General features: G+C 35.4%; 1 protein-coding gene across 1 annotated transcript; it reads left to right on the plus strand.

Moving 5' to 3' along the window:
* Window positions 1-2,839: 2,839 nt before the first annotated feature.
* On the plus strand, window positions 2,840-11,655 carry LOC145296295 (general transcription factor II-I repeat domain-containing protein 2-like). Its single transcript, XM_080142493.1, has 2 exons — window positions 2,840-2,950; window positions 10,777-11,655. Exons 1-2 carry the CDS (start codon window positions 2,840-2,842, stop codon window positions 11,653-11,655), a joined length of 990 nt encoding a protein of 329 aa, XP_079998619.1.
* Window positions 11,656-13,348: the final 1,693 nt, after the last annotated feature.

The following is a 13,348-nucleotide window of genomic DNA, read 5'->3' on the forward strand; positions in this document are numbered from 1 at the left end:
TTTTTAAAACAAGTGCTCCACGTCTTGTTCGGATTGATTTTTATGAAAAAAAAAAAAATTACCCAGAATGGGTTCTTATGCTGCTGCCAAACCAAGCAACGGCACCAAATCAAAAACATAGACAAGACATAAAAAAAGTTGTGTAAAGCATAACCTTCATGATAGGATTAAGACAAACTTGACAGACATTTTTTCAAACATGGCGTCTTTTCCGATATAATTTTGGACAAAAATCATTTTTTTAGCATTTGTGAAAATATAACTTTGAAGAGAGCATTTTATGATGACGAGGCAAGTGTTGATAAATAGTTATCAATGGCGATGGATGATTCATTTGGAGACAGTTATGCTGTGATTGCTCTCTGTACAAAGCGTGGCGTTTATGGAATGGAATAAATTTGAATAAATCGACGCCATGTTGTTGGTATGGCGATATTTAGCCAAATATAACCTCGCTTTTACCCGTTCCTTCGTCGTTCCCTGTTATATAGGATTTTGATTATTGTACAATATTACTGTTTTCTTTAAGTTCGAAATTTCTATTTACCTCTTAACGACTAAATAAGAACGGGACGTTTTCGTTGGCGACTGGCTGTTTAATAGAAAGTTTTACGAAGGAGGTAAAATTGATTTGGAGCGAGATGCAAACTTTTTCGTAATAAATCTAATTCGCTTAGGTGACAGAGTTTGGGACTTTCTTTCGGTCTCTTTTTCTATTCTGTACTCTATCAAGTATATGTTGTGTCGATTAAAATGATGGAAAATGAACTAATAAGAAAGGCTGATGCATCGGGTAAAATATAAATACCCAATAAAAGAAGATAAGTGATACAACAGATTCGTCCATATTCTAATAAATGCAGTAGATTTTTAAATACCAAAACATTTTATTTGAACAGAGACGAGCAACACATGTAACATTTTTAATAAAATGGACTAGCAATAGAATAATCAGGTAACCAATATAAATTTATCAATCAGAACGATTTTTCTTATTATTTATCTTTAAGGGCGGTGGGGTCTTATCAACAATGCTGGGGAATCATGAAATAAGATGTTTTCTTTGTAAATAAATTTTCATGGTAAACAACTAATAATATTAAAATTATTTTTGAATGAAAAACCTGGGGCTTTTTTTATATTTGTAGATGTCGTTTTAAATTTTATAAATGTTGAAATTCATATACTAAAAATATAGTAACATGGCCACATTTTTGTAACATTTAAATGGTGAATATGTATGAAGTTATTTGTATTTCATTCATTAAGTTTTTATGTGTATTATCAATTTTAGGGATAGGTATTTTCAACAACCTGGGTGCATTATTTTTGTAAGCTTTATCGTCTAAACACCACAACAATAATTTTATATATTAAGCCAATTACCGGATTATCATGAGTTTGTATATACTTCGTCTCAAACCCGGAGGGGGGCATCCAACCACTGTGAATCACAGCCGATGTCTCAAAAGTAGGATTTTTACACTCACTATGAGATACATTCCATAATCGGATTTTGCCCTGTGTTAGTTAATGAACTTTTTTTGTGTATGGCATGAAGGTTGCTCAAGTGGCTGATTACTCGCATCGCATGCAAGGGATTCAGTTTTCGTATTCCAAGTTCGGATGTTTTCAACTGATAAGCACAAATGACGGGGAAACTCGAGTCTTCGGCTTCCGGCTTGTTGGCTTTCATGGCTTGTGCGTGCTGCGACGTTGCATGATTTGAAAATAATTATATAATCTCTCACATTTTGAAAATGTTAATATATACATATATATAATATACATAAATATAATATACACATATATAATATAATATACATATATATAATATATAAATATCTATAATATGATATATACATATATATATAGATACATACATGCATACATACATATGTTAAGTAAGTAATAAGAACTTAGCAAGCTACAATCAGCTGAAATAAAAAGTGTTTTCCAGGCAAGCTCGCAGTCCAAAAAGCTGAAAAAACGACGGCGGCCCGGAAGAAGTTCCTTCACCTAAGTCACCCAAGTTACTCTGGAATGTTTCCTTACCTGAGTAACTGGGATCAATTGAAAACAGCCATACTGCGGACATCTGAGGAGGTTCTAGAATTTTCCCCTATGGAGGAACTGGGACTGGTTTGATGAAAACAACGTACGGAAATTGTTGGCGAGGAAGAGATCGGCCCACTGGGCCCACCTGGCAGCCGTCCTCTCTGCTGAGGGAAGCGGCCTTCCGTCACATCTGCAGCATCCTCCATTGCAAGCTTAGAGTGATAGAGAACAAGTGGTGGTTCAACTAAGTAAGAACTCAGCAGTAAGCGGCAGCTGACTACAGAGGCTTTTATGACCCCACACACAACGTCTAGAGTTCTCTGCATAGTGCGAACGATGTGTCTGAACACGTCCAGTCCCTCTTCAGAGCTGACCGGGTCATTAAGGAATACTCTACATCGCTCAGCTATCAGCTAAAGTGGAACTGGATGAACCTCCCTCCATGGAAGAACTCACTGAAGCCACAAAACAGTTAAGGAGTGGCAAGGCGACAGGAATCGACGGAATCCTACCAGAGATCCTACCAGAGATCTGGAAATATTGAGGCCCAACCTTACACAGCAGGCTCCATGAGCTCCTTGTCTGTTGTTAAGAGAAAGAAGAAGACCCCCTGGACCCCCATGACGCAGTCATTGTTGCCTTGTACAAGAAAAAGGGGGAAATCAGTCTGTTTTAACTACCGGGAGATTACCTTGCTCTCTATCGCAGGTAAAATCATTGCCCTAGATCTCCTGAACAGACTGATACCTTCCATCACAGAAGACCATATCCCAGAAACACAATGTGCTTCGGAGCAAATAGGGATACAACTGACATGGTCTTCGGTCAACTGCAAGAAAAGTGCCGAGAACAAAAAAGCGGACTCTATGTGACGTTTGCGGACCTGACAAAAGTATTTGACAGTGAGTAGGAGGGGGCTTGGCTGATCTTGGAGCGCCTCGGTTGCCCCCTAAAGCTCCTCAGCACGATCCTTTAGCTGCATGAGAACCAGAAAAGCCAGGTCAGACTGAATAACAACCTCTCAGAACCCTTTCTCATTGTCAATGGGGTGAAACAGGGATGCGCCCTGGCACCGACTTTGTTCAGCAGGCGACCGGAGATCTTGACGATGACGACGCTGTCTACATTCGCTAACACCTCGACGGCAGTCTATTCAACCTCAGAAGGCTGCAAGCCAACACAAAGCCTCTCGAGCAACTGATCCGTGACCTCCTCTTTTCCGACGACGCTGCTCTCGTTGCCCACACCGAAATAGCATTGCAGCGTCTCACATCCTGCTTCGCAGATGCTATTCAGCTTTTCGAACTCAAGGTTAGCTTGAAAAGTTTTCCACCAGCCCGCTTCTCCGGTAGTGTACCCCCCACATCACCATTGGTAGAACTAAGCTGAATACCGTTCACTAGTTATCCTACCTGGAGTGTACCATCACATCAGATGCCAAACTCAACAGAGGAATCAACAATAGACTGGCCAAGGCAAAAACCGCTTTTGGCTGACTGTACAGCAGAGTCTTGAAAAACAAACACTTGAAGAAGCGCATAAAAACCAGTGTGTGCAGAGCCGTAGAACTTCACCCTCCTGTAAGGCTCTGAGTTGTGGACAACTTACCGTCACCAACTACGACTTTTCGGGCGTTTCCATTAGCGCTGTCTCCGCACCATCATCAACGTTAACTGGATAGATTGTGTCACTAATATTGAGGTTATCGAGCAGGTGGTGATTACCAGCACCGAGGCGATGCTGCTGAAGTCGCAAGTCTCCAGAATGGCGCATCATCGCCTGCCCAAGATAGCGCTATATGACGAACTCTCTACTGGCCGCCGTGACAGAGGGGCACTGAAGAAACGATATAAAGACTCTCTTAAGAAATTCTTCGGTGACTGCTACATTGACCACAATCAGTGGTGTACTCTGCTAACCGTGACACCTGGCGACGCACTGTTCACCAAGCTGTTACCCCCTTTGAGGTCTCCCGCACAGAGAATCTAAAGGAGAAACGTTGCAGGAGGAAGATCCGGGAAGCCTCAGCAAACGTACCTGATGTGACTTTTGACTGCAGTCGCTGCGGCCAAACCTGCTTGTCCCGGATCGGTATCGTCAATCATATGAGTGTCTGCAGTCGACGTGGACAGTCCCCTTCATAGGATCTTCGTTCACGAAGTCAAGCCAAGAGAAATATAATATAATATACATATATATAATATATACACATATATAATATAATATATACATATATATAATCTAATATATACATAGAATACACAGACTCTATAAAATATAGATAGATATATGTATACATATGCATATAAGTCATAAGAACACCTTAAGTTTTGTAAATATTAACATATAAAAGGTGCATATATATATAATGTTTCCTTTATATTATGAACCGATAATTATTAATTTTGGAATATATGTTCAGTGCTACACAAAAACATTTACATATGATTTTTAAACAATACCACTCAGGAGATTCGTCGGCCCAAACTAGAACCTGCTACGAAAAACATAAAAATCACAATTTAAAGAATTGCTTCATATCAAACTTTGAGTAAGTAATACATTTTTAAAATAGTCAGTGCACTCGCGAGAGCGTCAGCAATATGTATCTTGGTCAAAATCACTAACTACTGAAGTCATTACGGAATTATATTCACGACAATAGGGTATATAACGCAGGCAACTATTTTTAAGAATAGTATTTCGGAGGATGCCACGTATTTATGGCTTATGCCTGTTATTTTAGTAGTAATGTATGTGTGTGTGTGTGTGTCTCTCTCTCTCTCTCTATATATATATATATATATACATATACATATCTTTATATATATGTATGTATATATACACATATATATGCATAAATATATATACAAGCACGTACACAAACGCACACACACACACACACACACACACATATATATATATATATATATATATGTATATATATATATATATATTACAAATAATATATTTGTAAGCTTCCAAGCTAATTTAATAGCATTAGCTTAGCTTTTACTTCAACAATATAGAATAATATATCCGATCCCCAAGAGGTTCGAACAAATTGCCGGATTTATTAGTTAAGCCTGCTTTTCTCATACCGTCCTTCCCCTACATATTTGCAAAACAAACATTCTTTAAGTCAATAAGTGCAAATTATAATTGGAATTTGAAATTATCAAGATTCATCACTTTGCCAGCCAGACTCTGCGTCTCCTCTCTATATCTGTCATAATCTGGTTTTCAGATTTTCAGTAAAAAATTTTCTTCGTCACAGATTTTGAAGAACATATCTCAGTCGAAATCTAATAAAAATATCTTTTCTTTAAATATTTCGTTTTTGTATTGGATATAAAAAACGTACATTTAAGAATATTGCGCAAAATGATTTTATATAATTCTGAATTCAATGTAAAAACTACTCGATCACACGTATGAATTTAGTAGAAAAACCTTATTTTAGCAATGATCTTCCAACGAAATATACGTGAGAGTAGCCTTCTTTGTATGAACTTTATCATTTCAGAAAATTTTAAATGTAAATACGTATATAATTATTATATGATGTCGTTGTGCTCAGAAATTCAGATTTTATTATTTAAAAATGAATTGTTCCAAAATCAAATACAACGCCATAAAATACAATCCTGTGTTATTTGGATGTTCTCATCCGATTTAACCTACTATCGTTTTCATGTTCTGTTAAACTCGAGTATAGTTGGGTCGAACTCATAAATCTAAACAGAATTTCGAATTGAAGCTTTATTTAAGCAACGAGAGTAGCTTATTCTCGTTCAGTTTGCCATTACCAAGTAGAAGTCTTAAGTGATCTGTAAATGTATGCTTAGCATCGGCCGTACGGAGGATTGAGCTATCAATCTCCGAAATGATTGTAAATTAGACATGAAACACAGCACTTACATCCGTTGCGCCACAGATCTTCGAGGACGAATTCTAGTGTTAATGCTACTTAAGAATTCTAACTAGCCATGGCTTGCTCCATAGATTAAATAAAGCATTCCTTTCAAAATTCCTTATGGATTCCCGAGTTCGACAAGACGCACATGGAGAAGGTTGGCAGTTACAGAGACCAAAACGTTATAAGAATAACATTCAAGATGAGGATAGTAGTTTTTGCGCAAATAATATAAATTATTATTATATATTATTTTTTTAAAGCAATAATTGTTTTTCAAGTTACTTTTAAATTATTATTTTTTGTCAGATTAAACAATTCGTAAATCAACGATAGAGTCCGCAACACGATACTTCCTCAGCAGCTTTGGTCTGTTAATGACGTGCCACACCGGTGGCTATTGTAAATTGACTTTATTTTTTGAGTCCCTCTCTATCGACACCATTCATGGAAACCCCTTGAAACAACTTTTGGCATGCAACGCCAGCAGATAAATCTGATGAAATTTTTTGACATTTCCATATTATGTTTAAAAAGGAACATTTTGTTAATCAACTGTTATTTGTTGTTTATCGAAGAAATCCTCGTTTTTTATTTAGTAAAACAAAACAATTAAAACAACACAAATATTTTATTGGTGATATTTAAATGCAGTTATAATTGGTATGCTGACTAATAATTCTTAAGGTAAATAACTCGACGTGTATCATGTTATTTATATTATATTTTAAGCTGGATCATTATGAACAAATGAACGTTTTATAAATACACAAATTTGCACTAAATAATCATAATTTAATAATATTAAAAGATTAATAAGATTAAAGTAAAATGATGCTATAATTTGCGTAGATTCAGAAATAATGTTTCTAACTAATAGCGGAGTGTTTGTCAACGCGTATGCATTATACAGCAATTATCTTTTTACTAATCATATATATATATATATATATATAATACTCAAATGACCTTGTAACGGGTGCTGTAACGCAACATCCGGTTTACGACTTCCGGTTACGCATGGCTACATAAACAAATAATCAACGCGACAATAAAACGTATTGTTTTACTGTGTACGTTTTCAGCGTCGCAATTGTTTTTGTTTTGTTTTGTTTTTCGCGTTTAAATTATCCAATTAAATAATTTTTAAACTTTCTGCTTCTTTTTACATCGTTCATTTTCGTATTACGTTTAAGTTATTTTAACGCAATTTTCTTACAAATAAATCTACTTTAACCCGTTGGCAACCATACGAGCATTTTACAACGGCGATTTACCAACCGCCTTCATTTTTTTAAAATTTATTCTCCACTTTTAATACACATTTCTTAAAAAACATTCATACATTTTCTTCTACACTATTCTTTAATTAGTGCTTAAAAAATGTGCATAACATCCCATATGAAATCTGGTATATTTGAATTTACAAATATGAGCTTATATTGTGCCCTCCTAATTTTTTTTAAATTACTCAAGCGAATAGAGAGAATTCATATTTATTGATATCTAATATCTATGGCTAATATTTCACAAATTATGAAAATATCCTAATTCCACTGATTATATCTTTTATATCCCTTTTGCATAATACTAACCTAAACTAAAGAAAACCTAAAATTTACGCTAAGAAATTAAATTTCAAACTTCATAATGTTTGGTTAATTAGTTTAAGAGTGGACACTGTGCATTACATTATATAAACATGTTCACACATACTTAACCTAATATACGAGATGCCAGACTCTTTCGTGTGGACACTTCTATTGATAGTACACACATGAAACTCTAGACCTTTTCTAAGTAATTTCCTTCGGCTGCAATGCACTTGCTGTATCGTTCCAACAACTTCTGGAATGTTCCATGCAAATTCTCTTATGTGAGCAGCATCGTCACATTTTTTTCATCTCTTCAATTGTTTCATAGTGACAGTATCTAAGGTTTTCTTTTAGCTTCGGGAATAACCAAAAGTCACATGGAGCAAGGTGTGTACTAGAGGGAGGGTGAGGAACTTTCTTGATTCCCAGCTTGGTCAAATAGTCTGTGACAAGTATGGAGTTGTGGACTGGTGCATTATCCCATTGGAAATGTCACTTTCCCGATTTGGAGAATGATAGACTCTTTCATTGTAATCTCTCCCTAAACTACCTTAAACCCATCAAGATAGTATATCTTGTTAACTGTATGTCCAGTGGGAACCCAGTGTATGTAGCTCTCAAACGATGGTTCATCATAAGTTTCTGGGTGGATTTGCTCTGTCTGGCTTTCTTGGGTGTGGGATAGCTAGCAGGCTTCCACTGTTTCTTGGTTTCTGTGTTATAGCAGAAGATCAAGCTTCATCGCCGGTCACCAGAGCATCAAAAACTGTGGGATCTGAATTGATCAGTTCGACATTGTCAGAACAAGTCTTTCTTTCTAATCTTCTTTGAGAACCCTTGGGACAGATTGCGCAAATCGTCTTCATCTTCACTTCCTCGCCAATAATTGTGTACAGTTCTTACACTGACATAAAAACGTTTATTGTTTCTATAGACAAACATTTATTGTTTCTGTAGACAAAGTCGGTTCTTAGACATTAATTTCTTTATCTGGCCAATCAACTCTGGTGTTCTAACTTCTTTACTTCTTTACTTCTCCCACACCTCTCATCATCTCTGCCTTTCTTGAATCTCGTATGCCACTCAAAAACTGATGCTCGATTCATACAAGATGATCCAATAAAGGGCTGAAGCATTCCATGCGTTTCTGTGACATTTCTCCAAGTTCAAAACAGAATTTTGTTGCGAATCGTTCTTTTAAAGCAGGGGTCACCAAACTACGGCCCGCGGGCTGAATCCGGCCTGCGACGTCAGTTCACCAGGCCCGTCGACGTTGAACTGACGTCGCTTCCTCGGCTCGTGGTAGCTTCGCCTACGCTCTGACGTCACCATGGTTTCCATCGCTTTAAGACCTTTTTGAGAAGGTTGTTTATCTTAAAAAAATAGATTTGCCAATGATGTTTAAAAAAAAGATTCTTGCAATTTTTCATCGACTTATTCATTTATCTCAAAGGTGTGCAAAGTTCAATCAAAAAAATAGGATATTTGACAATTTTTTTAAAAATAATAGAAATATCATTCTTAACTAAATTTCTTAGAAAAGACATGCCAACATCAAACTGAAAAACTTTTTATTTCACTTATGAAAGAACTAAGTGTAAAAAATTTAGAAATACTATTCACAACCACTTTCGACCTTTTTCCACTGAACCACTACCATCTCGGTATGGTAAATGTAAAACAATTGATATTTATTAATTTTCTCGATTGAGTAGTTTGGCTCTTTGTCTACTAAGTGTCAGAGTACAGAGCGATCAAACACAGTACAAGGCCTGCCGACCAGTTTTACCCCCCTCACGGCAGGGAGGTAAGGATTTTAAAAATGAATCAATTTTGACTGCTTTTATATTGTCTTCAAACAAGTTGAAACATCTTAATTTTGTATGATTAAAGTTTCTAGGTGAAAATAACCAAGTAAATCACCAAATGATCATCAAATTAAAAATTTTTGGATAAATAGATATAATATTATAGAATTAATAATAGTACAAATATCTTATACTTATATTTTTTTTAATTCTCGCTCAGAGTTTTTCTGTTGGGTCTCGCCTGACGAAAGGATCTTGCGTCATAGCTAATTGTAATTCTAATAATAAAATAAAAATTAAATCTTTGTCGGATTGTAATTGAGTTAATTAATTCTATATAGCTGTTTTTCGTTGTCTCAAAAAATTTATGGTTAGGGTACTTTTCGCCAAAACTTATAAATAATTTATTTGGAGCTATTAATATTAAGGAATTTAATGGTGTTTTTTTTAAAGCATATTTTTGATAAATGTTTATTAAAGACACAAAATATAAATTTACTTAAAGTAAATTTTGTACCTTCTCTGTTACTGAAAATCGACTAAAGCAAAATAGACTATATTATGATTGTGCATCCTTTTTTGAATCTGAGATAATAATACAAAAATTTTCTTGAAGTTTTAAAATTTAATGATCACAGTAAAAATTATTATTTCCCCATATTTTGTTAATTAAAAAAATGTTCAGGCATGATTATTTATTAATTTCATTGATAAGATGCTTAAAAAAATAAATTCTATGATTTTTCAAATAAAATAATCTTGTTATAGATCTCTTCAAGGTGCACAGGTCAATTTCAATATGTCATGTTCTGCATTCTATTCCATGGGACTGGTATTCAATTATTTTTGGCAGATATATTAATATTTCTTTTAATCAATTAGCAAATTTTAATGTGATTATATAAGTTCAGAAAATTTTTGAAAAGGGAAACGTTTTGCTCCTGACTCTGATTTTGTTTTCAGCATATTAAAATTTTTTATCAACCCTGGCAAAGATTTGTTTTAATTTATTATTAGAATTACTTAATTTTTATCTATTTACTGTTATTCAAAAGTCCTTTTAAGGATCAAAAAATTATATTCATAATACTTATATTCAATTTTTTAAAAAAATGAGGGATTGAATTGATAATTTGACTGTTATTTGGTGATTTATTGGATTACTTTCACCTATATGTCTATATTTATACAAAATTAAGATGTTTCAATTTGTTTGAAGGCAATATAAAAGCAGTCAAAATTGACTCATTTTTACATTCTTACCTCCCTGCCGTAAGGGGTGTAAAACTGGTCGGCAGGCCTTGTACTGTGTTTGATCGCTCTGTACTCTGACACTTAGTAGACAAAGAGCCAAACTACTCAAGCGCCAAAATTAATTCAATTTCTTTTTCATTTTCAGATCCTGTTTTCTTCACCCTTCATTATGGTTTCTAAGAAAAGAAAAGTGGACACCGAGTGTCGCGTTTTTAATGAAGAATGGGGAGTAAAGTACTTCTTTGTTGAAACAAAGGACCAGAAAGCTAGTTGCGTGATATGTAGCGAAAGTGTTGCCGTTTCGAAAGAGTACAATATTCGGCGTCACTATGAAACAAAACATCTATCAACATATTCAAAGTTTTCTGGAAAGTTACGCTCTGAGAAATATGAGTCCATGAAACGTGGTTTAGAAACTCAAAGAAACCTCTTCACAAGAAAGTTTGCTGAAAACGAATCTGTCACTCGTACAAGTTACAAAATAGTGCATAAGATGGCAGACCAAGGAAAACCGTTTACTGATGGCAACTTCATCAAAGCGTGTATGATAGAAGCAGCAAATGACTTGTGTCCTGAGAAAGCCGATTTGTTTGGAAGTATCAGCCTTTCGACAAGTTCAGTTGTGCGGAGAACAGAAGAACTTGGAGAGAACATAGAGCTACAGATACGTGAGAAAGCTAGGAACTTCTTGTGGTATTCTCTGGCGCTGGATGAGTCCACTGATCTCTCGAGTACATCACCACTTCTCGTGTTCATTCGTGGTGTCAATTCGGACTTTCAGATAACAGAAGAGTTGGTATCCGTTTGCAGCATGCATGGAACAACAACTGGAAAAGACATTTTCATGGAAGTGCAGAAAACTTTGCAAGACTATAACCTTCAGTGGAATCAGCTTCGAGGTGTTACAGTTGATGGAGGTAAAAACATGGCTGGAGGGAGGAAGGGTCTGGTGAAGCAGATCAGGACTCAGTTGGAAGATCTTCAAATTCCAGGCGCTCTGTTCATACACTGTATCATACATTAGCAAGCACTCTGTGGGAAAGACTTAGATATTTCTTGTGTACTGAAACCAGTCGTTTCTGCTGTGAACTTCATTCGGGGAAATGCACTCAATCACCGTCAGTTCCAGGCTTTTCTTGAGGAAATTGATTCTGATTTCTGTGACTTGCCTTATTACACAGCAGTGAGATGGATCAGCTGTGGTAAAGTCCTGTTTCGTTTTTACAAGCTCCGAAACGAAATAGATGTTTTTCTCACTGAAAAAGATAGAGCCGATCCACAGCTGCCAGATCCTATCTGGCTGTCAAAGTTGTCTTTTTTGGTCGACATCACATCCCACATGAATGAACTGAACTTGAAACTTCAGGGAAAGGATAACCTCGTCTGTGATCTCTACAGAATCATCAAAGGATTTCGGAGAAAGCTGTCATTGTTTGAAGCACAACTGGAAGGAGAAAACTTCTCTCATTTTCACTGTTTCAGAGAGTTTTGCGCTTCAATCGCTGAAGATGTCAACTTCGATTTTCCAAAAAAGATTATTCGTGACTTGAAGAAGCATTTCTGGCAACATTGTTTGTTTATTATCATGACAATGTGTTCATTGATGATTTTTGTTTTTTGTGTGAATTCTTATCTTCCGTGTACCTATTTTTATTTTGCAGGTGAATAAGATGGCTTCGTTCAGAAGATTGTGCAGAAATAAAGTCGACGTGTTCTGCTACATATGTGGAAACTAAACCATTGCTCATAATAGGAAACCAGTTACAAGTTTTATAAGGCGTGCTTACCATGCTTATTTTCGTATTAAAGTTGGTGACTAGAATAAAGTTTGGCGCCACAAATAATGTGCAAGGCATGCACCGAGACTCTGCGTGGGTGGACTAATGGCAAAAGGAGTCTGAACTTTGGTATACCCATAGTTTGAAGGGAGCTGAAAAACCATGTCACTGACTGCTGCTTTTGCGCTGTTCATTTTGATGAAATTTCAGTGCTTATCTTCAGAGAACTTCCGCACATTAATGACAAAGATACCTCCAGTTTTATAGGAAATGAGATTTGTTGGCTTAATAAATAAAGTTTTACACGGTGACAGATTAAGATCTCTAGTCATTTATTATTGAGCAACAACATGACCTTTATCTTACCGAACAGACACACACACACACACACACACACACACACACACACATATATATATATATATATATATATATATATATATATATATATATATATATATATATATACAGACATGACAGGAAAGAATAGACACTAGGATAAATATTTTACAACGATAAATATATGCTTATTAATATTTACAGATAAGAATAGTACTGAAATAACTTAAAATTCTATCTAACAACATTGAAGCCACAAACCAAAGAAGCATCAGACATGAGAGAAAAGAATAGACACACAAAGAAACAGTTTATTTCAACAAGACAAAAAGTTATGTTGTTGCTCACTAATGAATGAATGGAGCTCGTAATCTATCAACGTCTAAAACTTTATTTATTAAACCAACATGTCTCATACATCTATCAAACATGTTTATTTGCATACAATTGTTTCTGTCGATTTTGAGAAAATGCATTTCCGTGATGTACAAAATCATCGATTTTTCAGAAAGAGCATACTTAGTATGGTTGCATCTAATATTTGTATTACATTCGCTTTGTTTTTTAATATTTTTCATACATATTTTTTTTCACTCGGGA

Source organism: Euprymna scolopes, chromosome 16 (genome assembly GCF_053919585.1).
Source record: "Euprymna scolopes isolate OS-2025 chromosome 16, ASM5391958v1, whole genome shotgun sequence".
NCBI lineage: Eukaryota > Metazoa > Mollusca > Cephalopoda > Sepiida > Sepiolidae > Euprymna > Euprymna scolopes.

What these genes read in the sequence shown, in the direction of transcription:
- LOC145296295 (XM_080142493.1), top strand. Translation starts at nt 2,840, where the DNA reads ATGTGCTTCGGAGCAAATAGGGATACAACTGACATGGTCTTCGGTCAA. An exon ending in CGTTTGCGGACCTGACAAAA is followed by an intron (nt 2,951 to 10,776) that starts GTATTTGACAGT and finishes TTTCATTTTCAG; the next exon opens with ATCCTGTTTTCTTCACCCTT.